Source organism: Leptonotus elevatus, chromosome 4 (assembly GCF_054856555.1).
Source record: "Leptonotus elevatus isolate MCC_2025b chromosome 4, RoL_Lele_1.0, whole genome shotgun sequence".
Classification (NCBI taxonomy): domain Eukaryota; kingdom Metazoa; phylum Chordata; class Actinopteri; order Syngnathiformes; family Syngnathidae; genus Leptonotus; species Leptonotus elevatus.
The window spans coordinates 17,786,885-17,813,192 of NC_141242.1; the positions used below are offsets into that span (position 1 = coordinate 17,786,885).

At 39.0% G+C, this 26,308-nt stretch overlaps 1 protein-coding gene across 1 annotated transcript in view; it reads right to left on the reverse strand.

Annotated features, from left to right (window-relative positions):
* Nucleotides 1-987: 987 nt before the first annotated feature.
* The window catches only part of b4galnt4a (beta-1,4-N-acetyl-galactosaminyl transferase 4a), a 137,134-nt gene continuing 111,813 nt past the window's right edge, over nt 988-26,308 (reverse strand). Inside the window, exons 8-20 of the mRNA XM_086073967.1 lie at nt 24,708-24,786; nt 15,965-16,031; nt 12,614-12,778; nt 11,396-11,505; nt 10,886-10,986; nt 9,878-9,951; nt 8,344-9,802; nt 5,873-6,252; nt 5,612-5,765; nt 5,460-5,532; nt 4,110-4,263; nt 3,827-3,953; nt 988-2,867 (exon numbers count right to left, since the gene is read on the reverse strand). Coding sequence (XP_085930093.1) covers nt 2,753-2,867; nt 3,827-3,953; nt 4,110-4,263; nt 5,460-5,532; nt 5,612-5,765; nt 5,873-6,252; nt 8,344-9,802; nt 9,878-9,951; nt 10,886-10,986; nt 11,396-11,505; nt 12,614-12,778; nt 15,965-16,031; nt 24,708-24,786 — 3,058 coding nt within the window. The 3' untranslated portion in view covers nt 988-2,752. The remainder of the gene's footprint in view (nt 2,868-3,826; nt 3,954-4,109; nt 4,264-5,459; nt 5,533-5,611; nt 5,766-5,872; nt 6,253-8,343; nt 9,803-9,877; nt 9,952-10,885; nt 10,987-11,395; nt 11,506-12,613; nt 12,779-15,964; nt 16,032-24,707; nt 24,787-26,308) is intronic.

Consider the following 26,308-nt stretch of genomic DNA (forward strand, 5'->3'; position numbering starts at 1 on the left):
TTTGTAACACGAGTTTCAAGTGTTGTTTCAGGTCATGTGCTATAAAATGAGGTGAAACAAAGAGCCAACACTCACAAGCAGATTGTGCCTCGAGGGATTTGCGAAGAGCATTAACACATAAAATGCTTGGACTAACAATGGCCATTTTGTTTCTATGCTGTATATTGCTGAGCATATCATAGCAAAACCTATAAAGCACATTAAAATTCCACAAAGAAGACATGAATGTAAATCTTTCTGTTTTGAGTCAAAGGCCGTGTTGAGACAAGGGGAAGTTCAAGGCCTCTCATGCCATTGCAGGAGGTTAACACTTGCCTCATCCAGATTGCGTGTAAGTGTGGTGAGGACATCACTTGTGTCATGTCATGCGGTTGTTCACTCAGAGGAAAACATCAAATATGACCATCACCCACAACATGTGGTCCAAAAAAATCAGTCCGAATACGATTAAACATCCCCAACACATGATCTCCTCTGCGATTTATATTGTCATCTGTTTTCAATGTGAAAAACAGTGATGAATAACTCAAAATGGGAATTACACAGTAACTGTTAGGTAAGTTAGATAAGTTATTGTTGTTAAAACTTTAGGTCAACATTAGCATGTTTTACAATATAACCATAATGTATTAAAAAAAGAAAAAAACACAAATAATATTTAAATTTACACGTGACTTTTTTGGGGGGGGGGGGTTGTGGCACTCAACATTAATTGCGCCACTCGATGATGTCATCGGTTTGCACGTGGTTGCTATAGAGGCTCATTCAACAAAGACTCACATATTGGTGACGTGTACTACTTATAAACGTCTTACTAATTTCCTTCTGTTGCCCAATTCTAAACGTTGAGACAGCCTGATTTGCGTATGTGGATAGAACGCCCCCTTGTGGTTAGACGTGGAAAACGTCCTTCAGTGACGTTTGAACTTGTAAAGAGACCAAAGACAATTACAATACAACATTTAAAAAAACACACAGAAAAAAGGATGTGGGCGTAAGCATACAATTTTATATCCAAAAACAAAGAAAAGTGCAATACATTCTTAAAACCATTTCTCTACAAAACAATTTCACAGAAATTACCTTGGAATGTATATACCTATTTCCCATCACTCTTTTTTTCTTAAATATATATATATATAATCTACTATTATAGTGTTTCTTTTACTTTTTAAATTGCCCCATGTGAATGTTAAATGACCTTATGTAGTTTAGACCTTTTTCCAGTGGAGGAGGGCATTTAACAATCATACAGTCAATAACAGATCATAAAGTATGACTCATATGAGTCCAGCCTGGAGCCCACCAGCCACTCCTCGTCATAGGTACCAAGCTGCATAAAGAGGCATTAGGAACCCGCCCTCCAGGCAACCAAATGGGAGCTGGTGGGGCTCTGCTGGACTGCAGCTGCCAGTGAGTCTCTTTTACACCCTCTGGTCCTGCTCAGTAGTCCCTTGTTTGCAACATCACGTTCAATGCACTACTACAGCAAATACACATAAATGTCTGTAATCCATTGTAAAGGACCATAGCTCCTTGCATGGTAGTGAAATTATAGTGACTTTACAGCCCGTTTGTAACTCATTTTTGATGATCCTGTTCCTCTCGCGTCAGTGATACTGTATATGACCGTATAAAAACTGCCTGCAGCCCAACTCTTATGAAGGCACACGTTTGAGTTTCAGGCAACCGTCATCTACAGATAAACATTTTGAAATCCCTTAAATCCCAAATTTGCAACACAAAATGTTCAAAGCAACAACAACATAATTATCAGCCATCTTCTTCCCTCCTTAGAGTTTTATGTTCCATTTGAGGTTAGAGATCTGGAGGGAGTGGAGGCCAAAAGCAGTATACTAAAAGGTGTAAACTGTTCACTAAGCAGTGTTTTAGAAATACAAACACAACAGTTAGTGCATCCATAGCGAGTCACCATAAACCCAAACTCGACTGAAGGCATCTAAACCTAGAACAAATGCAGTTAATGAGACATAAAATGTCATAAATGGCGAAGAGCAATTTGATGGTGAAACGGCTGTTACAGTATACAAAACAGCAGAGCTTTATAGAAAGTATCAACTGTACTGTACAAAACATTGCCACACTGAAAGCGGACTGAGGAAGCAAGAGGCAGAAGAACATTAAAATTAAAAAGTGACAGGGCGTGTAAAGATGATGCACATGTGTAAGGTTAATCCTTTTAGGTATTAGGAGAACGTCAGCACCTCTGTCATACTGGCCACATACAGTATATCCTGTGAGTAGATGATTCATTTAGCAATATCCCTATGATGGACCGTATTGGGGCGTGATGACGCACATTCATATTAGTCACGTGCGCACATCCTAGAAAATAAGATCTTAGGTTAGCATCCCGCTCATCAGAAAAAAAAAAAGGTGCTTTCTTTATCTTAATCCAAACACAGCAATATACATATATACATGTGCACATTCATACATACAGAAAAAACTGCTGCTTTCCAGTTCTTCTGAAAACATTGCACTAGTATTGGGCAACGAGAAGGAGAAGAAAAAAAATCTCTTCCCTCAAGTAGTCCAGTTGATTCAAAGTTACACAGGATTATCTGTGTAAACAGCTCACTTCCAAAGTTCACATTTGGACTTTGTTCCCTCAAACAGACAAGCCTATAAAAGATGCGGAACCATTGGTCGTCGGTGAGCAAGCTCTCTCCACTCTCTCTCACGACACAGTGAATCTGCAGGTAGATTAATACTGCATTTGGGCACGGCATTATCCTTTTGCAGTTTTCTTGTTTTGGGCATTCCACATTCCACGTTTGGAGTGGTAGTAGTGAAAGAAGTTTCTTAAGCGTAGTCTTTCGACTTCCAAACCATTCTGCAGTACCCTGTAGACATCATGAAAGAGAAACGAAGGGCTTACTTTCAATACAAAATTAAAACAATTTTTTAAGTGTGCTTTTAAAAATTAGATGGTGAATCTGTATTTTTAGGACGAGTGGAGACTTTCATTAATTACGGTTACTATGGACTCAACTTCTAATGTAAAAGCTGTGCCATGAAACACATGCTTTAACACACAGTTTTGTGTATTTTCCAAGCTACCCGCCCCTTGTATTTGGAGATAAGTAGGCTATCTATCTTAACTCATTCACTGCCATAAAAAAAAAAAAAAAAAAAAAGATTATTAAAAATTAGGGGCAAGAGGCAATTAAAATGTTTAATTGTAATTAATCGCACGACTTCACTAGTTAACTCACGATTAATCACAAATGTTATATCGGTTCTAAATGTACAATACAAAAATTCTAGGTTTTCATACTATTGTTAACAAAAGTTGGGAAAAATGTTAAACTGAAAGAAATAGTTACAATTAATTTTTGACGTTTATAGCCGTCAATGTCAGTGAATTATTTTGTATTTGATTTTTTTAAAGAAAAGATAAAAAATTTGGGGCGTCAGGCAAATAAAGTTTTTAATCGGAATTAATCGCATGACTTCACTAGTTAACTCACAATTAATCACAAATTTCATATCTGTTTTAAATGTGCAATAAAACAAATCTAGGTTTTCATACTCTTGTTAACAAAAGTGGAAAAAAATGTTAAACTAATAGAAATAGTTCAAATGAACTTTTGACGTTTATAGCCGTCAATGGCAGTGAATGAGTTAAGCTGAACATGGTTGGTGCTATAGAAAATACTTGAATGGCACATGCTACAACAATGTCTCATCAGTAAGTGAAGAGTTGTAATATACTGACACTACTGTCTATATGAAGACACAGTTAATAATTGAAACAAAATCAAAACTTCTCAAATATGTCATTGTTTTTTAGCCGAGTTACCTGTCCAGAAGCTCCCAGTCTTCTCCACCCCAGCGATCTTTAAATTCTTCCGTGTTCATCCCACCAATTTTATCAAAATCTGACTTGTAGATCCCAAACAGGCCAAAGCCATTTACCTCCCAATAACCTGTGAAAAAGTAAACCACACGGATCAAAAAATGAGCAACCACCACTAACCAGCAACGCTAAAAAAAAAACTAAGCTTGTGTCAAAAGTCAAAGTGAACGCAATTGTATTCATGTCTGGCACTACAAAATGTTGATTTGTGATTGGTGCGTATCACCGTCCGGCTCCTGCGGCGAACTCCCGCAGCCAAGTCTCATAACAATGGGAGCGAAAGCAAGGCGCCCTTCAACACAATGCTTCCTGATGCTCTCCAAGATGTTTAGAGGGAAATGGATGTGGAGGTCACACAGGAACACAATGCTGTGGCCATCCTGCCGGAAGGAAAACACACGGTAATTTTAATTGCAGTATAATGCATAGTGAGTATGAATTAGCACACTTTTGGGCGTAAAAAACATAAAAAAATTATATTTAGTATAGGGATGAAAAAAGGCTTGATAAATAGTTGTTGATATAATGGTTATATAAGGGGAAACACTCTACACTGGTTATACTATAATGGTGATAATAAGAATATATATATATTGCTGTTGTTATTGTTATCATTATCATCATTATTATTTATTATTATTGTTATTATTATTATTGCTGCTGTAAATGTCAAGTATATATGGTATATTATTTATTATGAATAACAAGTGTATTAATCCTCATTAAGTCTAATAATATACTATATAGCCTAATAGTATACTATGTTTAGTAAAATTGACAAATAATATAAAAAAAAGGGGTAGGAACATTTAACAAGTTTATACTTCTTCTTATTTATTTTCAAACATGTATGTCTAATTTACAACCAAGGACTAATGGCTGTCTTACTTTATTGCTTGATATGATGTTAAGTTTTGTTTCTTGTTTGCTTCAATTGTTTTTTTTCTTCTTCTCATTCTTTGCTGAATTTTTGGCTTCAAATTTTTATGTTCATTACTTTTTTAATGATTTTTTTTTAACTCATGTTCGAAATAAAAATTCTAAAAAAATAAAATTTCTGAATAACACTTTTTTTCATATTGTGCATGTTTCTTTTCTTCTTCTACTACTACTACTACCACTACAACTAACTAAAATGACTGCAACAATTCCAAGCATCTGGCCTAAGCATCTGTAACCTGTCTTAGCTTGCAGATCCCGCAGGGCCTTTCAGTAGTGAATGACAGACCAGTCATTGCACTGTGACAGCACTGACACTCAAGTGACAGATCAAAGTCTATCTAGAATTGGCCAGCGCCTCACCATCGGGTGGGAGGAAGGGTGCACAAATGCACGTGTAATTGGGATCCAAATAAAGGTCAGCCATGGCAGTACATACAGTACACATTGACAGAATTGCAGCTTACTTTTAGCGCAATTTCCTGTCTAAGGCTGGGGTCAGGAAGGAATGAAAGGAAGCAGGAAGTGGGCTAAACAAGCAGGGACATAAGATTCATTATGTACGAGGGATTTTTTCAGTGAGTGCCCTTTTCCTGCCCACTCCCCCCATACTGTTATCCCCGTGTTTGTATCTCACCTCAATGGTATCCACTCCAATCTGTAGTCCTGCGGAGCGCTCAAAGTTCCCTTCTCTCCTTAGATACTCATATCTAAAGAAAACAAAAATAATTGTCAACGACTAAACTGGAATGGAAGTTGTATGATCTTGGCTGCATGTGATGCTCGCACCTTGGAACGCTGCTTTCTCGAAGCGCTTGCTCCACATCCATGTCTTCACTCTCAAAGTCAACAATGATGATGCTGAAGTTGTCATCCTTGGTTTGATGATGAAGATTTTCCATGTCAGAAATAAACTGTTGGACCCAGCGAGCTTGGTTCTTCACTGAAACACAAGTGTTTATGAATTCAATATTGCTATATCTCTGGACGAGAGAAGCTGGACAATGAATGAATCACAGTTGATTCCTAACAGCATCTTATCTGACTAACCTGGTACCACAAAGTGCACCATCACGTCTTTCCTCCACTGTAGCATGACTGGCTGGCAGAGCAGAGGTTTGGCAAAGGCTGTGCTCCAGGCTGTGGCGCCAGGACGTGAGGGAGATTTGGTGGGGGGCACGTGTGAAGCGGTGCTGAGGTTGGACGTGGCGGCCGAGGGGCCCGAGGCCGGGGCAGAAGCCGGCGCGGTCTCTGTGTTCTCAAGGCTTTCGTCTACTTGCCTGCCCCGGTGGAGCAGCAGGTAGATGTATTCGGACAGTCGCACCACACTGCGGCCTCTCTCCATCAGCTCCAGTTCCACCAGGTAGCGATTCCCCCTGGCGGAGTCTCGCCGCTTCTCCACATTGATGATTCGCAGGAGGGTATAAATCCTAGGGTGCAAATCAAGGTTATTTGAGTTCACGAAAACTGACGAAATAACTCAAACGAAAAATTCAGAAAACATTTTCGTTACCGAAATTTAAAAAAAAATGAAATGCTATTTAAAAAAACAAAAACTAACTAAAACTACATTTTACATTTACAAAACTAACACACTAACTATAATTATAGTGAAAATGTCCTTAGTTTTAGTCTTTGGTAAATAATTTGGGGTTGATTTTAAATGTGATTTCAAGTATATTTATTTTGATATTATCGTTTGAAAGTGTGTCATACAGCAATGATGTAATCCAGCAGCAGCCAATAGAAAAGCACCTTCAGAAGACGTCGCTCCTAGGTGACAATTTTGCGTGCTCGACTTTTGGCTCCAATGGCTCGAAATGCCGAAATACAGCCATATGTAAGAAATGTGTTACTTTTTTTTTTTCCATTTTACCATGGTGTTTTGGGGGGGAGGGGGGGGGGGCTAATACTGAAACTATCTAAAACTAAACTAAAACTAAGCATTTTTTAAACTAACTCAAACTAATAAAACCTAACTGAATCAAAATGAAAATTCCCAAACTATGATAACCCTGTTACAGATGCAAGCAATCAAAGCGCAGAAAAATGCACTGGATTTTCAATACAGAGAAATAAAGTTGTTTAACTTTGCATAAACCACTAATCATCATACACAGTAGAGACTGATGCTTTATGGGGTAATTTTTCACAATATAATGTAAAATCCCAATTATAACACTCTTTTTTGTTGTTGTTGTTGTTGCCCAAAATATAATCCCAAATTAAGGGTGGTTATCATACTGGGGGCTTCATAACAAAAACAAAAAAAGTCACATTGTATAGACAGCACCTCGGCAGTACGGATTGTAAAAAAAAAAAAAAAAGTAAAATCAAAAATATTCAAGATAATAATGTTCAATTTTGACTAAACCAAGAGAAACAAGTTGCTTACATTTGTTGTTAATACTTTAGAGAACCATTTTTTCTTAGCAACACCTCCATATGGAACATTATCAGAATAAATTAATATTCAGCAGTAGTCTACAAAAGGAAACAACAAACAGAGATACACTGTAGTTCTCATCCCCATTTTGTGATTGCATGTCCGAAGATAGACAAACAAGGGATTTCTCACTTCAATATTGATGAGGATACAGTACATTTTTTCTTAAACCCAAATTCATATAAACTGACAATACTACTATTCATTATTTGTTGACCAACTTTTACTGTTCTTATAGATGCCAAACTGATTGTGGACGACTAGCTACATTTGTGAAACATACAATAATAATGATAATAATATATAATCATTTGTGTACTTATAGTTTGTAGAATATCATATTCGAAGGGCATTAAAAATAAAATAAAAGGGAGACTTGACTTATTGAGCCATTTTTCAGCAGTAAAAAGTTAATATTTTGTCCAGAATAAATTTGATAACGTCATTATTTTTCTTGTACAATTAACACTTTAAAAAACGTTTTTCCCCCCCACTTGCTGTCGACTGAAGATGGCATAACCTATGCTGAGGAAGTAGGTAACGACCAATCATGGCTCAGTTTGCTAACCCAACCCAGAAAACAGGTGAGCCATGATTGGTCGTTACAGGTGATGTCACCTTCAGTCGATAGCAAGTGGGAAAAAACTCTGCTTTCTCAACTTATCTTATTAGAAACGCCTTTCATTATAATGCATAAGTTCAACACCACTAACAAACTACTACCAGAATAATACATTCTAATCGGGAGGGTCAATCAAAACAAAGCATTATTATCTTTACAAAGACCGCGTTTGAAACATCTGAAGTGTATTTTATTAGACTGCAGGTGAACCAATTGCTGCAGCTGGTGAATGCGCAAAGCACACTAAAGAGGGGAAAATGACTGTTTGGAAGTGGTAATGAGCAGACGGGGGACTACTAACATGAATTTAAAGCACCAGAGCATGACTCATTTGTTCTTGGAATTGCATTACAAACTGTACGGTTAAAAAACACACACACATTGTGCAGGTTATGTGCAAGTATTTCACACTTCGTTGGACATTGTTCTCAAGCATTCAAATGTTGTTCTTACCCGCCGTTGCGTTCGTTGAGCTTCTCCATGTACTGAGCCAGCACATCCACCACCTCGCTCTCTGCCAGCTGGAGGTTACCAGACACATTGCAGCGGAGGTCGTTCCAGTCGGAGCGCAGAAGCTCAAAGTCCATCGGGCTCACCGAGAAGGTCCTCTGCCAGTTGATGCTCTCCTCTGCCCAACCCGGCCGCGCCTCCACTTCCTCGTAGCTGTAATCCGACATCTCGCCCTCCTCCGGTTCTGGCTCCGGGTCAGGATTAGAGCGATTTGTGTCCCGCTCCAGTTCTGCCAAGTTGGGGCCCGGGTGCGACTCTGTGATCTCGGTGGTCCTGAGGTAGGAGGTGACGCGCAATTGACCTTGGAGGTTTTCAGTTGAGTTCAGCCAGTGAGGAGAATGCTGGGTGGGGTCAAGGTGATGGGACCGTGGGGTTAGTGGCTGTGATTTGTTGGGAGCGCTGGTCGTGGCAGTCATCTGTAGCGCAGGCTTGTCCCCTTTCCTGTGGCTTTCATCTGGCTGTGTTCGAGCTGTTGCCTTCTTCGTAGACTTTTGAACACTTTCATTTGGAATGTTGAGGCTTTGGTTGTGATGAGACGATTTAGCGGGTGGATTGGGCCACAGTTGAGGGGAGCTGACTGGACTCCTTCCTCCGCTTTTAACCCCCGCAACATGCCCTTTGTCCCCGAGTTTGAGCAGTCTTGTGGTCTTCCCAGTTTGGTACAGAAAGACTCCAGGGAAAACCTCTCTCGGGTGGCGAGATGCCCTCTCCTCCCTCCTCTCTCGACGCCGCTCCCTCTCCTTCTCTCGCTCCCTGTTGGGCCGAGGCCTGGTAATGTAGATCTTATTCTCCTCCGTCTTCTCTTTCTTGCTTTCCGCGATCTTATCGTTACTGTTGGTGTGGGCAGAGTTGCTCAAGATCTGTTTGGCACGACTAGCAAGACCAGGGACGGAGGACTTTTTTGGAAAAAGGAGGGATCGAGTCAATTTAGGTGGAGCTTCAACCTCCTTCTCTCCTCCTCCTTTACTGGTCGGGCTGAAGCCTGCAGGACTGTTAGGGTTCCATGACAGAGAGCGACCAGGAATCACGCTATCTGTGTCAGAGTGATGCATCCTGGACTTGAGTTCTGACAACCCGTCTCCAGTATCATGACTCCTGTTAGCCCTTGGTTGAGCTCTTCTCCAGTTTCTGTCCCTTTCCGTCTCCTCATCTCTGTGGGCAAAATGTCTCCTTTCTCTACGGTTTGTAATACTATTAATTGCTCCATCTTCTTTCTCATCAGGATGCGCCTCTTCATCTTCTACTTCTTTACCTGCAAATGTAGGTCTAGGTTGAGGGTGCTGATGGGAGGGCTTGGAGGCATGGCTTGTTTGACTGAGGTGAGGAGGCTTCTTGGGCGCCGGCGTGCCAACAATCTCTACCTCGTCTTCCACGTCCACCATTTCGTCTTCCTCCAAGAAATCTGGAGACAAATAAAGGAGGCGTACAATGAGAAATAGTGATGTTGGTCTTACAGTACGAGTTAGCTGTAAGTTACCATCGGGGTTGGGAAAGAAGAATGGCCTGTCGTCTTCTTCCTCATCCATCTTCATATACTTGTAGAAGCCGAACCTTGAAAAGAGAAACAATATTTTTCCTTAAAATGTCATGTCTTCAAAGTGCTTCTGTTTTAAAGTCAACCCCCCAAAAATTATTTACAATATGTTGTCCCACTCGTCTGAAAACGGCATTCTGATTAATATTGTGTGTGTGGAATATGAGTTAAGCAGCAAAATGGGCGGCCATTTTGCCATTTCCTGTCGACTTAAAATTAAATAATTAATTAGTAGTTGTTTAATTTTTATTATTTTTTTTATTATTAATTAGACCAATTACAGGTACAGTATCTGCTGCTGAGGCAGGATTGGCCTGATTTGAGCAAATGTCAGTAAGTGGCAGAATGGCCGCCTCCTGAGCGGATTTTGCTGCTTAACTAACTAATATTCTACAAACGCAATATTAATCAAAATATTGTGTTTAGACTAGCAGCGCGGATGAATAGAACATTGTAAAGAAAATGTTGGGCGTTGACTTACCCTTTAAAAAGAGAGGTGATACAATGCAGAGTATTATATTGTGTTGTTCCAATACCATTTTTTGGCCCCCGATACAGATTCTGATACCCAGTTTTGCAGTACCAATACCTAGTTTGTTTGTTTTTCCAACATAAAACAGCTGCCCTGACATTGATTCAGAGCATTGTTTTAATGCAAAATCGGGGCCTTTCCCAATACCGGTATCAGTATCGGAACAACACTAGTGTTATAGCTCATGATTTGGTGATTGTGTTGGTATCAGAGCCATCATGTTCTCGTACATCAATATACTGTTGTCAAATGTGACACAGACAAATGTTTTCTTAAATCCAGGCTAAATATTTGGTAAGCCTATAAAGCACATTTTGATTACTGTGTCAACTCATTGGCAGGTTACATTTTGTTGTTACTTTTATGTGTAAAGCAGGATGTGTCAAGCTTCAGTGAAAATTCCTTTTTGATCAACATACCTCTCTAAATAGATGGGGGACTCTCTGTAGAAACACTTATTCTCTTGCTCCATGTGTGTGAGACGGGTGAAATCATTTGGATAGACGAATGACAGATAAACCTGGAAAACAGTGTCAGATATACATGGCAGATAATTTAACCATTATGCATTATGCTAATCAAATGAATTGTAACTTTTCAAATGAATTGCAGCATTTCTTTAATATTGATGTAGTAAATGACATTTTATGACAGGGGGCAGCAGCGCTCCACACTGGCTGCAACGCACCAAAGTTGAGTTGGAAGTTAAGCAGATGAATTATTGTTAAACTCTCTCCCTATAAGTGTATACTTTTTTTTTAGCAGGTTAAAAGCCATCTACATACAGTAAGCCTGCAATAATTGGATGTACTTCTGATGACCCACAGAGATAATTTTAGCAAACGTTTCAGCCAATTAAAACAGCATTACGCATGGTGAGTAGCAAGTCTAGTGGTCCAGAGGGAAGATGATTGAGAGGTCACACTTACAAACTGCAGGCCCTGGTATCTGGCAATGGGGAAATCTTTGACCACATAGGTGGGAGAGTAAAGACAAGCAGGCAGGACATTTTCCAGACGGGAGGGGTCAATCAAGGGAACTAAAAGAAGAAAAAACATATTCTATTAGATGATGTCTATTTAGAAAGATACTTTAACATTTTGGAGAAAAAAGGAAATAGTGTAACAATAAGAATTACAATGCTTAAGAAATGTATTCGACCAGTGGTTCTCAAATGGGGGTACGTGTACCACTGGGGGTACATGAAGGCACTCAAGGGGTACGTGAGATTTTAAAATTATATTTTAAAAGTATATGTAAATATTTCTAAAAAATATAAGTTCATAAAATTAATTTTATATTCAGCAGGCTATTCAATTTCAATGTCCTAAAAAGCCTGCCTCCCACTCATTCCGGAATGGTTTGACCCAACTTGTCATATGTCACCTAGAATCACCTGTCAATCACATGAAAACTTTATTTAAAATGTTGTTAATTATTTCATTTTGAGAACAGGGCTTTACTATGATCCCAAAAGATGACAATTTGTATGTGCACAAATATGTATTTATTTATTTATTTTTAGTTATATATTTTTATTTCCAAATAGTTCAAGAGACCACATAAATATAAATAGTGTTCCAAAGCTTAATAAATCCAACAATGATGGCACAGAACTCGGTTTGATTAATATATATATTTTTCTTCAATCAGAAATGCTTTGCGCTGGTTAGGGGGTACGTGGCTGGAAAAAAATATTTCACAGGGGGTACGTCACTGAAAAAGGTTGAGAACCACTGTATTAGACCACCACTCAATCTAAAGTTTATGCCACGACTGCCCTAAACCTGTATTAGTATCTTCTGTTACATGTTTCTCTAATGATAAATATACGTTTTAAAGTATACTGACACTCTTTAATTATCCATTAACTATATATTTAATATTTTACAAAAAAAAGTAAATACAGTAAAGTATTTCATTATTCATTTTGTACGATGTATAATTATAGTTATAGTTGAATGTTATCATTGATTTCAAAAAAATTGTGAAAATGATGAAAGATTGAGAATGTACTAAATTTGAAAGAATCTGCATTAAAGCACTCCATGGATGGAGTCACAACGGCCTAAACTCTCATAAATTTGCTTAGCATCGTACGTGAATGAATCTGATTAAACTTGACATGAAATGATGGACACATTTACTGCTATAGAAGGTGTCCCTCGGGTCTGGCTTCAGCATATCTGCTCCGTGCTGTGGGGTGGCACCTTCTTCCACCTTCTGGGGCAGAGAATCCTCTGGGAGGCGAACATGACTGGCAAAGGTCTGGGGGATGTGATCGACGCTGTTCATCTTGAGGCTGGACTCGTCTGAAAGATTCAGGGAGCAAAAACATGGCTGAGAAAGGGTGTGGTGAGGACACATTCATTCGCAGGTCTTTGACCGACAAATGAATCCAAATTGTTCATCCTGCGACTATCACAGATCGCTGTTAAGCATTAAAAGGTGTAGCTGGGAGCGGAGACACACACTATCACATCTGAAGTATACCTGTGCAATCGAATGAAATACAATAGCATGAGATATATGTACAATCCAAAGGACAATTTACAGATATTACAAAGATATTATTGTTCACTTTTGATTCAAAAGATCATACAAAGTCCAGTCATTCATCCATCCATCCATTTTCTGTACCTCTTCAGGGTTAACCGACCATTTACTTTTGTCCCGACTGGTAACTAAACTCAAGATGCCTGTATTAAATGAAGGCAAATGAACCATTAGACATTTCGAGACTTTCGACAGAAAAAGCAAGGAATGAAGATTTTCTCATCTTATTGGCCACTGACACTCAACTCCCGGCTCAGTGTTGCATAATATGTACTTTGTACTGAATACACCAACCTGTAGATAACAATGTCATAGTCAGTCAACCTGCGGAAAGCTAACATTAGCAATTATCAGCTCAAATTTATTAGAATAGAGCCGTTTCATCCTATCACAAATTGTGCAGGTGTGCAAAATCTGAGTATAAAAGTTGTAACGGTGAGAAACAAAGTTTAAGAAAGAGAAAGTTGGAAGAAAAACAAAAATAGTGCAGAGGAGAATCATAATTACACCAATCGATAGCAGAGAGAGAGGAGGAGGCATGTGTGATTAATGCCGCGTCAGGTGCAAGGCCTGATGGGAGGAATGCCATGTAATTAACAAGGTGGTCAGCAACATTTTTATCCTCTGGGGATTGAGATTGGTGGTCTCGGTGTGCACACATACTACACAAAGAGCACCTATTTTTAAAGTTATTTTCAGGCCAGGGTCACGAGACATCTGTTGTTCACACACACACACCTGCTTTTCCATGACGACAACACCTGGACAAACCGATGTAACTATCTACTTGCTCCCATTGAGAAATATGTGATATATGTGTAGAATTCTGGTATGGACTTGGTTTGTTATGTCCAGGTGTGTGGAGGCTCAAATCTCTTCAATAATTTACAGATCATTGCTCCAAGGAGGTTAAGAACTACCGGCATATGCAACAAGATGTTGAAGGTCAAAACATAAGTAATTTATACTCAGGGACACTATCAAAAATCAACTATCAACGTGACGGCACAGATTATATCACAAGTTGTGTCTCGAGTATACACGACCCCCAATCGTACCTATTGAGCCCTTTTGCATCTGGTCTGTCTGTCTTTGGATAACGTGATAGTCCTGATATGGGTCCGCATACTTCCATCTGGGAGAAAATTGATCACCAGTTCACAAGGACTTGCACACAGTCCTGGCATTTCCTGACCATAGGTTAGTTTTTATGGCTGACAAAAAAATGTCTGAGTGGAGTCATGCCAAGCTTGTAAGCAATTATGGAGTGAATTTACTGAACTACGTACTGTTGACAATCTGCTGCTCAGATTTAATTATAACTGTTTGATTTTAGTTATAACTGTTTAGATTTAGTCATAACTGCTTTAAATTCCTCAGTAAAGCTTGATGAGTGTAATAATGTGACGGAACGTTTGAAGATTCTTCCTTCCTTTTCCCACGTAATTAGCCATCTGTTTTGGGGGAGAAAATGTGTTAAAAAGGATTCCTTTGTAAAGTTGTATTTGCTTTGTTGTCTGACCTACTGTATTTCCACATCAATCGGCCATCTGTCCATGTGTATTGAGTACTGTCTGTCTTGCGAGAGGGGCGGGGCTTAAGGGCAGCAAAGGGGAAGGGAAGGTTTTTTTTGGGGGCTGCTATGCTGAAACTATAAGAACGACTACAAGTGGGAGGGGAGACACACACACAAGGGGAACCACAGCGATTTTGTCTCTATCTTGTCTGTGTCCAGAAATTTCAGTAAAATAAATCCTTCGAAGGACCTGTTCACCGTTCTCCAGTCTGATTTTACGAACACGCGGAAGACATAAGGATCGTTTTCTAACAGTACAACTTAATTACTAAGATGTGAAAAAGAGTGTGGGGACTATGCTGACCAATAGATGATTTGAGAGGATAAAATTGTGTTTGTATGACAGAATATATGTATGGATGACTGTATTGATAGTGTATTGATGATTTAAAAATAAGTAATGTAATCCAATGTACTTGAGCTGTCTATTGACCTTTAGTGATTTTGCTTGAGTGAACAGCTGATTGACTCAGTTTTAGTTTCAATGTGGACACATACCAATATAATAGTCAGTAAAAGTGCAGGGCTTCACTTGGCTGAATTATGTGCTGACTGCGTGGGTTCAGAGTATCTCTATATGTGCCTGTGACTGACTGGCAATCAGTCATGGTTTCAAAACGCCTCTCATCCAAAGTGAGTTGGGATGTTCTGCCGTGACCCAGAACAGGATAAGCAGTCTACAAAATGGATGGATTGGACTGAACAATAACACTGTTGTCTCGCACAAGAGGATTCTGGGTTCAAATTGTTGTCAGTTTTTATGTTCTGATACAAAGTCCCTATGCCACTCCTATTATGATCTTTCTATTAATCTTAGTGTCCCAGGTTACCTCAACAACAAGAGTTTTTGCCAAGAGGTTTGCCACAAAGGACACTAAGGAAAGAAATCTTGTAGAGAAAAATCTACTCTTTTTACACACAATTTGACAAGTGATATTTTCTCTCAAAAAAGAAGGAAATCCTGTGAAAGGCCTTGTGTGTGAATTAAAAAAAACAATTAAGGGACAACACAGAAGCTGACACTAAACAACAGCTTGACACTAATGGACTAGACTAATGAGTTTATACTGTATTTTCATAGCATCTCAATTTAGCGGGAAATTGATGGGTGGATAACTGACACAATTCAAGCCTTCTAACTGGTTTTTTTTTTACCTTTATCTTTTGTCATTTACATCTAGTACCCCCACCACATTTTATCCCCTTGTGTATGTACTGTATGTAATGTAGTATGTAGTCAACTAGCGTTAACAACCGTACCACTGTCTGCTCCCTTAACTGCCGTGGGGGGATAAAGTTTTATGAATTTGAAAAAGTGAGAGAAGAGCACATTTAAAATTCAACCAAACAAACTCAAAACTTTTACCTGAATACAATGAGATGAAGGCAGAATCTATCACCTCGTACTTCAGACCAGGGAGGAATGGACGCCACTGTGAGTGAAAAAGAAAGGATGGAGTGAGAAGAGCAAACATGCAAGCAAGTCGAGACACATAAATCTTATATCACAGTTTAGATTCCACATTGGCAGTCAGTGTTATTGATTTGAGCAACTTCATGAGATTGATGAGCTGCTGGGGAATTTGTACCAACACATTAGGCATAGTAAGGAATGAAAACAAACTCAATGACTTTTGGCAATAGGAAAGCGAAAAATAACAGATATGAAAACAGGCAATAAACAGTGACAATCAGTGATTTAAATCAACACAATGGTGTGACAACAGAGAGAAAAGCTGAGAGGAGTGAAGCGAGCAGGAGAAAGGGAACGACAAGCTACAATTCTTTTAAATAGATTTAACAATTAACAAGTCACTTCTTGTTAGCTTGGCTGTAATTACAGGAGACAGGTCATTTTTGCTGCGCCTTCTTGAGGACACAAATAAAAGCACCCGCTTCTAAATCATGCTAATGCCTACACACACGCACGCATGCCCCCCCCCCCCCCCACACACACACCCACGCACGCACGCACGCACGCACGCACGCACACACACACACACACACACACACACACACACACACACACACACACACACACACACACACGCCCACACGTTTGTTTTACTGTCTTTGTGGGGCCATCTCATTGACATAATGCATTTTCCTTTTTTTTTTTTTCCCCAAAAAATAATGCATTTCCTAACCCCTTCCCCTAACCTCAACCATAACCCAATTCAAACCTAAACTCTAAAACCAAGTCTTGACCCTAAAAAAGAGGTCTAAACTTGTGGGGCCCAAATGTTGGCCCCACTATGTAACAAAAACAAGACCACACACACACATTTAGGCGAATGCCCCACATTGCCATCAGTGACTACTTCCAGACTAATCACACTTATTTGTGTTAGGAATTAAACATTTATAGAAACAAATGGGGTTTTATGTCACATGACATTTTGTCAGCAGACAAAAGAACACACATAAAAGCAGGAGTGGAGGTGGAAATGATTATGATTTTTAGTCTGTGCCATTTTTTGAGACCAAAGACCAGTATGCTGCACGATGACCAGTGTCCTTGTCAAAGTGTCTCCATGCAGTATGGTGTGAAGACATCAATATTTGATAACATGATGACACACTACAAATGGGCTCTTTGCACATAATCTCCTGCGCTGGCAAAAAGCGGTAAAAAATGGTGTTATTCTACACGGCATGTTTTCAGGGATTGCCCATACTATCCATCACAGACGCACAATATCTTTGTAAAACCTCCTCCAGAGCAGCGAGCAGCAATTTGGAAAAGGGCTCAGGCTGTCTTACAGCCACGGATATGAAGTCAATATTCTTTCTAACATTGTGGGTATACGTTTGCTAGACGTTATCTGTATGCGCATAAACACTGTCGTCACGGCGGTGAGAGATAGAATATGTGTATGTTATTGGAGTAATATCACTATGATGTGAGCATTCCCAGTTATTTAACAAGAAAATAGCTAACATTGTGTTGTAAATGGATGTAGTTTTTTTCAAAAACTGTTATAGTGTCAAATGAAGTCACATGGGAAGTGTTTACACTATCTGCGTCAAGACTACAAAGGAAAACCACAAAAGCTAAATGTAGGACTTTAACGATGATATAGGTTTATCCCCAATTTATCCTAATTGGAGCAAATGATTACATCTGATGAACCTTGGTAAGCCAAAAAGAGTTAACTTTCAGTTCTGGGATCTGTTTTATGAATGTATTTTGTCTTTGAATTTAACGTATTCATGCAATTCAAAGCAATTTCTGTCACAGAGCAACACACGTAATCACGAGTGAATTCAACTTCGCTGGGAAGACTGTGGTTGTCTTAAAACATTGTTACATTTGGATGTCAATATGCACACTGAACACAACAATATTCATTGTATTATTTTTGTTGCTTTTGGAATGAAAAAAAATTATATTATAATAGGCTCACATTTGACTGTTTAATCGAATAAGAGGCTGTGGTAAATTGTTTAACCGGAATGTTAAATAATAATGGATCAGGCTTTTGAAAAAATGTCCAACATGCATATTTTACCCAAGATGGCCAATGCATTGACATTTATATAAGTACCAATAATAATTTTAACAGCAATTGAACATAAATGGAGATTTTGCTAATCAGTTGACCAATGTTGGATGACTAAATAACCGTGAACGACACTCATCACTTTTCCCCTCAAGTGCTTGTACGTATGTGTATACTGTCTGTCTGTCGGCAGCTGTCACTCAAGAGCAGACTGCGTGAGTACGCTTTGAAAGTGAACCAGGAAATCCATCAAGCTGCTCGCTCGCATTAATGTAAGACTTCAAAGTTTTCATATCGATCAAGTAGGTCTACAAGAGGATTTGCAGAAATTTATAGAGCGCAAACCATCCAAAAGATCAAAGGTACACAAGTTGTTGCTGGCTTGCTTGTGACACAACTCCGCCCGGCATGTCTTCTATTGTCTGTCGCTTCCAACCCTTACGTTGTGAATTTTATCAACTACAAAAGGCTCTTTGATTTATTCCTTATATATAATTTAAAAAATCTCGTGTGGTGTTTGTTCAGTGATGAGCTCATTTACTTTTTCTATGCATTATTAGAGATGTTGTCAGGTTCTGTGTTCAGCAAGCTTTCCAATGACGCCGGCCATTTGAAAATATTTTTGGGGAAATCTCTCACAATTGTTTTTCTTTTCTTTCTTTTTGTGTTAAATGTTGCAAATTTAAACCTCTCCACATTGGCTGAGATGTGGCAAATGGATAACCTTTTTTGGTCAAGTATGGGCAAGATATATATAAATTAGTGTGCCACGGGCGCACGTTGCTAGGGATGTAACGATAACGGAAATATTATGATGCCACAATATCGTCGTCGTTATGTCACGATATTAAAAGCAGCACATCTGTTAAAACTCAGGTTGATTTCCATTTGTGCAGTTCCAGCACCCTCTGGTGGCTACATTTTTAAATGCTGTTAAATTTTCATATGGCATGTTTTGACCCTTCTATGTTTAAAATCCACACTAATGGTCAGAAGGAGGGGAACATAATATGCTTGTTAACCGAGTCAATATGTGGAGGAACTCATTAGCAAGTAAGTGCCTCAATATTAAATGTTATTAGAGATTGTATGTGGTTTATGTGCATTGCTGTTATGCACAAAAAAAACAATATTGTGCTTTTTTTCCTCGCATGAGCTCATTTTATTCAAAATATGATGACCTTTTTTAATATCACCATCCTCCCCACAATATTGTGATAATTATCATATTGTGATCTTCATATCGTGATAATAGGTTTGGATATCGTTACATCCCTACACGTTGCCAGAGTGAATTCTGATTATCACCAGATCCATTTGTATATAATTTATTTTTCTTGATTTTTTATTTATTATTAGATATTTAAATTGTCTGTGAAAGTGTCCTTTTTAATTAACTTAGTGCAACCTTTTACTTGTCAGTTCTCTTACTAATTGTTGAGTGTGACGCAGATTCATCTTGAAACAGGGCAAAAGACATGAAGAGAATTACAGTTGCCAGTGTGTGACAGCTGCTGAACTTTAGTTGAACCTTAACAGAATTATAGTGATTAAAAAGCAAGTAGTGTCAAATTGACTTTTACAATGTAAATACACACTATACACTTTAATGGCTGCCTCCAGGTGGCACAGACCACTTACTGATTTATAGTGAGGCGAGAATATGTGAGGAAGATGTTGAGAGGACTTTCCATGTATGTTTGTGTGTGAGAGAGAATGTCTTCCCTTGTGTGTGAGTTTTCAAGGAGTAGGTAAGTGTGCACACAGAATGGCATGTGTATTAATTGGAAGATAGTCAGAGACTTGTCCTGGTAGGAGCGATAAAAGAGGAACATTAAAAGCCGGAATTTAAATTCTACACCTTTGCTGCCACCGCTAATTAAGCGGCGACTTTCTTCTTTTCCTTGTCTTTCTCTCAGTGGCACCATTTAATGACCATTGCTTTGCTTTATGCTGATAACACCCGACACTTTCCATTAGGTCAGCGTGTTTCTCAGACAACAAGAAAGCAATTCAATGAATTTAAGACCCATCTAAAGCAACAAAACAAATAAATAACTTCACATCTGGAGTGTGAACCCTATAAATGCTTATACCGATGCCTTACGTCGTTCTAGATAACACCTAGCCTTCCATGGAGATGTCCTGCCACCGCAGCTATTATCTCTCTATGCCACGGGTGGGCAATTAATTTTCCAAAGGGGCCATATGAGAAACTGGACGGGGTGTTGAGGGCCTCGCCATCTGGCTAACCTCAATTGTGTTGCACATTAGTTATAAAGCATTCAATTATATTAGCTCATTAAGCTGTTTGTTGTTGAGTGTTTTTTTATAAATAGGATAGGAAATGAAAGTGTTAAAGTTATAAGTAGTCATTAACTCTTTTACCGCCCAAAACGTCAAGTGACTTTAAGGACACACCCACTGTATTCCGCCAATAACGTCAATTCACGTCAAATAAGTTTTTTTTCTTTCTCATTGGGCAGTGCAACATCTTGTGCAGCCCTGCTTTATGAATGGAATATCCAAAAACACCCACTAACTATGGCAAGCACATGGCAGAATTGGCAGAATCTCTTTTCAATGGGCTCCTGGGTATCAAATTACATGAAAACATGGCGGATCGAAGGAAATCGAACGTTTTCAAGGATGATGTGAATGATCAAAGCGTTTGTCACAATAAATCAAATTCACAGTACGTCACTAAACAAAAAAATATTGGTGTCAAAAGCAGAAAATGTAGATTTTCACAAAAAGCTTGTTTTCTCCTTATTTTTTTTCCATTTTCGCTTGATGTCACTCAAATGACCTATTTTCAAATGGTGATTACTAAAGAACAGAATAAGGTAGAAACATACTTTTTTTTCAATGAAAGAATGGAATCCACTATTTCATATGGTATCCACCATGTTTATATTATATATATTATATTATATTGTAATAGCACACGATATTCTGTTTGCCTTGAAAGATGAGTTAAAATGCTCAAAATAGGCTGGTTGTTTTTGGGGTAACGTTCGACAGTAAAAGAGTCAAAGGGGGAGTTAATTTTTTTTGTCGTTTATGTTAACAGTTTATATGACCTGACAAAAGAATATTATTGACAAAAACATTCTTCTCTGGCCTCATCTTCTGTTTCTAATGCATTTTTAAAATTATTATTTTCAAAATTAGTCATTCTGTAAGAAGCATAGCCTATCACGCTATAGGTCGGATTTTCTGAGAACTTTGTATGCTAGTCACAGGCAAAAACAATACACCGAGTAAGGTGTGTCAGATGCTCAGAATTGTCCATTGGACAACTCTCCAGACAAAAAAGGGTAACAACTTTGCAGTCAATGCATCAATAATATACGAGTTTATACGATTCAGTGGGACTACGATTTGATTCAATACGATATGGATCAGTTCGAGAGGATATGATGCAAAATGTTTCTTGTTCTTATTTGACAATATGAATTAATTTGTTAGTACTGTAAATGTGGCATTTCCTTCTGCCCAGTTTCAAAAACAGCACTATAAGGATTCTTTTATTTTCATCTTTAGCAAAATTATCACTACTCTGTATTAAATAGAAAATATTAATAATATTTCTAACTGAATGCACCCCCCCACCCTGTACTCTTTAATGCAGAGTGGCCAAGGCCTCATGGCACTTAATAAAAGATGGAAAGAGAACTGCTTCATTCCCACACGAGTGCTGCTGGGATATAACGTGACATTTCCAGTCGAAGCTCAACGTAATAAAGAGGTTGTGTCACTGTGCAATTCTGCTCACTTGCTTACTCAAGCTAAAAAACAACAAGTTCCTCTTTCATTTGGCCTAGTGCTCCCTACAACATGTAGTTTCCACTCTTTTTGGGATGCAGTGTATTCCGAACCTGCTTCCGCCTGAGTCTAGGCTGCCTATCTTGCATCACAATCTCGCCTTCCTTCACACAATAGAAGAGAAATAGGCAAAACATGAAAGAGCAAGGTTTCATATCTTTCTGAAAGGTAAAGGCCGCACTTTTGTATTCTTTACTCTGTACAACAAGCGCTGCAAAACAAATAGATTCCCACAGGAACAGCTCACCTTTGAGCCTGGCATACAACACAGAGGGAAAAAGCTGTGAATCCAGGCTATGCTCCACAACAAATGAGCATCTGCTTTTATGTGGATTTATGTGAGCTTTATGCTTATGCTGTTGTGGGCCACTTGCAATAAATCTGCTATTTTTGTAGAGGTGTGAAATATATTTCCTGTTAAATCTCAAAAGGGGCTCATAATAACAGAGTGCAACGTACATCTCACACACACACACGCACAGACACACACACACACACACGATTGTGATTTGCTATATGACCTTCATAACTTTCATTAAATTGTTTCTACAGTATAAACCACTTTGATGGCCTCAGATATGGAAGGGAGGGATTCATATTAGTCGGTGATTTACACCACTAAATAAATTATATAATTTGTGACAAAACCAGGGGAAAGAGGTCGTTGTAAAATAGCAAAATACAGTTTGCAATAAGGTATTTATTCTCATCTAAACCACTCATGTCTATTAGCGCCCTCTCTGGTGTAAAGCCGATATTGCAGTCAGTGAGTTTCCCTGTTTGGGGCACGTCTCATTAGGTGTTGTTACTGTAATGATAGATTTGGGCTCGTTTTTACACCAGGGATCTATTTCACAAAGCAGGTTTAGTGAGAACTCTGGGTCAAGAAACCCTGAAATGTGGGAAACTCTGCCTTTTCCGTTTCAGAAAGGGAGGTAATGGTGGCTCCATTGATGTGGACTTTTTAGTGTAGTGGCTACGCCAGGTGAAACAACTCTGCATGGATATAACTATCTCAAATCAGCTGTCCTGGAACCAAAAACGCTAAGCTTCCACTCTCAGGGCATGTCAACTCGCTGTTCAGGGTTAGTCTCGGTGTTTGTTGAACATGCTTTGTGAAATGGACACCAGATGCCCTTCCTGATGCATCCCATTCTTTTTTTATCCAGGTTTAGTACTGGTTGGGAATTGGGGTCTAGCATATCCACGAGGATGTTATGGTTAATTACTGGGATTTGAACCCTGGTCCTCTTTGTCAAAGGCAGCAATCCATCACATCGCTCTGCAACAAGGTAACATGTTTGTAATCAATCATTGGTAGTGAGAATGTCATTACCTTAGCATGGCTAGTTGTTTTGTAGAAAATAGGCCCCAAACTGAGGCTCGCAGAGCTGGTCAACACTATACCGTTATATTAATTGTGATAATCCCCCCTCACAGATGAACCAAAACAAGAGTCCCTGTGCCTGAGTATTTAACAAACAGTGTGCTTGATGGCCACTGTAAGGCTACGTTCAAGATACAAGGCTATGTTTTTTTCCCCCATATGTGACATCACATGTATTTGATTTTTTTTCAGGCAATGTGCAATTCCAATGGTTTTGAAATCCGCCCCAGGGCTCTTTCGTAGTATGGATATAAACAAGGCTGGCACCAAAAAACTGCCCCTGACATTTTGACTTCGACCGGCCATATTTGACTTTAATTCCACTTAAAACAAATCATAAAGTTGATGGACGTTTGTAGTGATTTGTGTTGAAGTTGCATTTGTTTTTGTAAAGTGAATGACTACATATAAAGATTGGATTTACGAAAAATTCCAAATTGGGCATCATACCCTGCAGTGTGACATAGCGAGAAAGTGTGTAGAAAATACATGCCACCCTTATCTTCTTGCAAACCATCTCTATGTGTTTATGTGTGATCCTCCAGGCACCTCACAACACCTCGACATCTCCCCAAAAAACATCACATCCACAAGCACGCTGTCCTGATGTCTTAACATCAATCAATACATTGAAAATACAAAATTTACAGACACGAGCAGTAAAGATGAAGCGGCAGGGTTTGAATTACTTGTGGTACAACAAATACGGCAGGGCAGTTAAGAACATTAAGATGCAGGGAATTCTAAGGAGATAGATTAGAACGTCCCAAAAATATAAAAAGATGTAGCCAGTCAGCGTGAGGGAGCTTGTGTCAGCTGGAGACAAAATGGGAGTATAAAAATGTGCAAGAAGGAATATTGGTCACCATGACAATGATAACCTGAGGCTTGTAAAAAATAAAAGAAATCCTTCCATAGCCACACAGCGGTGGATCTCTTTTTATCATCATCATCATGTGCCCTCCCACTTCAAGTGGGAGCACACAGGAGGTATTTGAAACTTCAGCTTGAAACAAAGTGCCACTCATGTCGAAGCTTTGCCTCAGGTGCTGAACACCACTACGGCGAGAGAAATGATGCAGAGGCGAGTCAGAGAAAAAAAGACAAATGAACATTATAGGTGGACAAGAAGATTTCACCCACGCACGCACACACGTCGTGATGGAGAAAAGCTAAGGGATGAAAAAGGGAGTCAAACGAAGATTGAGGAATGGGCGGGGATTCTTCTTTCTACACGCTGATCACTGAAAGGTGTCACTCAGAGCAGAATGCACATTTTCAAAGCAAATGCAAAACAAGGCAGCTGTAAACTATCTCACACTCAGAGGTGAAGAAAAGTGGTCTGATGCCAAACGTAGATAAATGAATGTGTCGTCTTCATTTTCACTCACCCCAACCTCCACGTGATCCGAGCCCTTGTCATCCTGCTTGTGTAGAATCTCAAAGTAGTAGCGTCTCGATGACATCAGGCTGAGGGGAGAGAGACAGTGCTTCTTAGTGACTTCAGCCTCAGAATAACAAACTAAAAGAACAGTAGTGACGCAGTGGAATGTGGATTCTACGCTAACGTACAATACCCGCTCCATAAATTCTGTTGTGTTTGGCCCAGGACTTTCATGCTTTTCAATGTGCAATGATGGTACAAGTATGAGTAGGCAGGGCGAGGTTCATGTACTTACAGCTTTCGTAGTAAGAGTTAGCTAGGGAGTGCCGTTTCAGGCAACCCACTGCCTGGAAGTGCACCCCCCCCCCCACCCCAATACATTATGTTGTGTTTGTCCCATGTACACTAAAATGAGTAGGCAGTGTGAGGTAGATGTACATAGTGCCCCCCCCATACACACACACACACACTCCATGAATTCAGTTGTTTTTGTCACCTTTCAGTAATATTTACTGTTCACTTGTTTATACAATTATAAGTTGGGAAAGTTATTGCGTTACAAGATATATTTCCTATGGGAAAATTGCTTTGAAATCATAACAAATTAGAGGTTGTGGCCAGCATCGTGAAGCATATTGTGTGCAACGGAACAGGTTGCACTCTTACTAATTGACTGCAATCATTAAAACATAACAGGCCAACTTCAATTGAGGGTCCCTCCATGCGATGTCCATGTTTGTTTGTTAATGAACAGACTTTGGTGGATGTCCTGTCCTGGTTCTTCACTGGCTCGCAATTAAACATTTTCCCCACATCTCAAGGAATAAACTCTATTTGATACTTCACTGTTGTTTGTCTCTCCAATTCTATGTGATTCATTGGTTGTGGATTGCTCAGTTCTTTTTCTTTCTTTGTTTAGATTTTCTTTGAAGCTGTTCCCCTCGTCTGTCTCCCAACTGAAACAAACACTAGCTCATCTTCTTTGAGGAACTGCGTTTGGATTTGGAGGCAGGAGCAGAAAATACTTGCAAAAAAAAAGAAGAAGACATGCAATAACATGGATATACCTGATGGAATTATTTTATTTTTTTATGAACAATCCTTTCGTTGGAGTTTGACTAATGCATTATTGGAGATGTATTTGTTGTTGTTGTTTTATTTATTTTTACTAATATAGTCAAAGACAAAATCGGTAGTCTTTGGGTAAGGCAGACACATTATAATCAATGTCACGTTGTGAAGCCAGTCAGCGGCAGTAAAACAAAAATATCATGTTCATCAAGAAAAGCAAGTCTTACTGATTGTTACAAGATTGCAATGTCTCCTCGCATCCATTACTTCTAACTTAGTATGCATGTCGTTGCCCCTTGAATCCCTTCAACCCACTACCCACTTGGAGCCTGGTAACACACGCAGGCTAAACTGTTGGTACCCTTATGTTAAAGGGAGAGAAACCCACATTGGTCACCGAAATAACTGCAACAATCAGCAAAATAAACTCTTTAAAAAAATAATTTAAGACTAACTAAAAAAATTGGGCATTGCTTTTGAATTGTGGCACATACAACTAATAATAATAATAACAATAATAAGACACAAATGAACGTT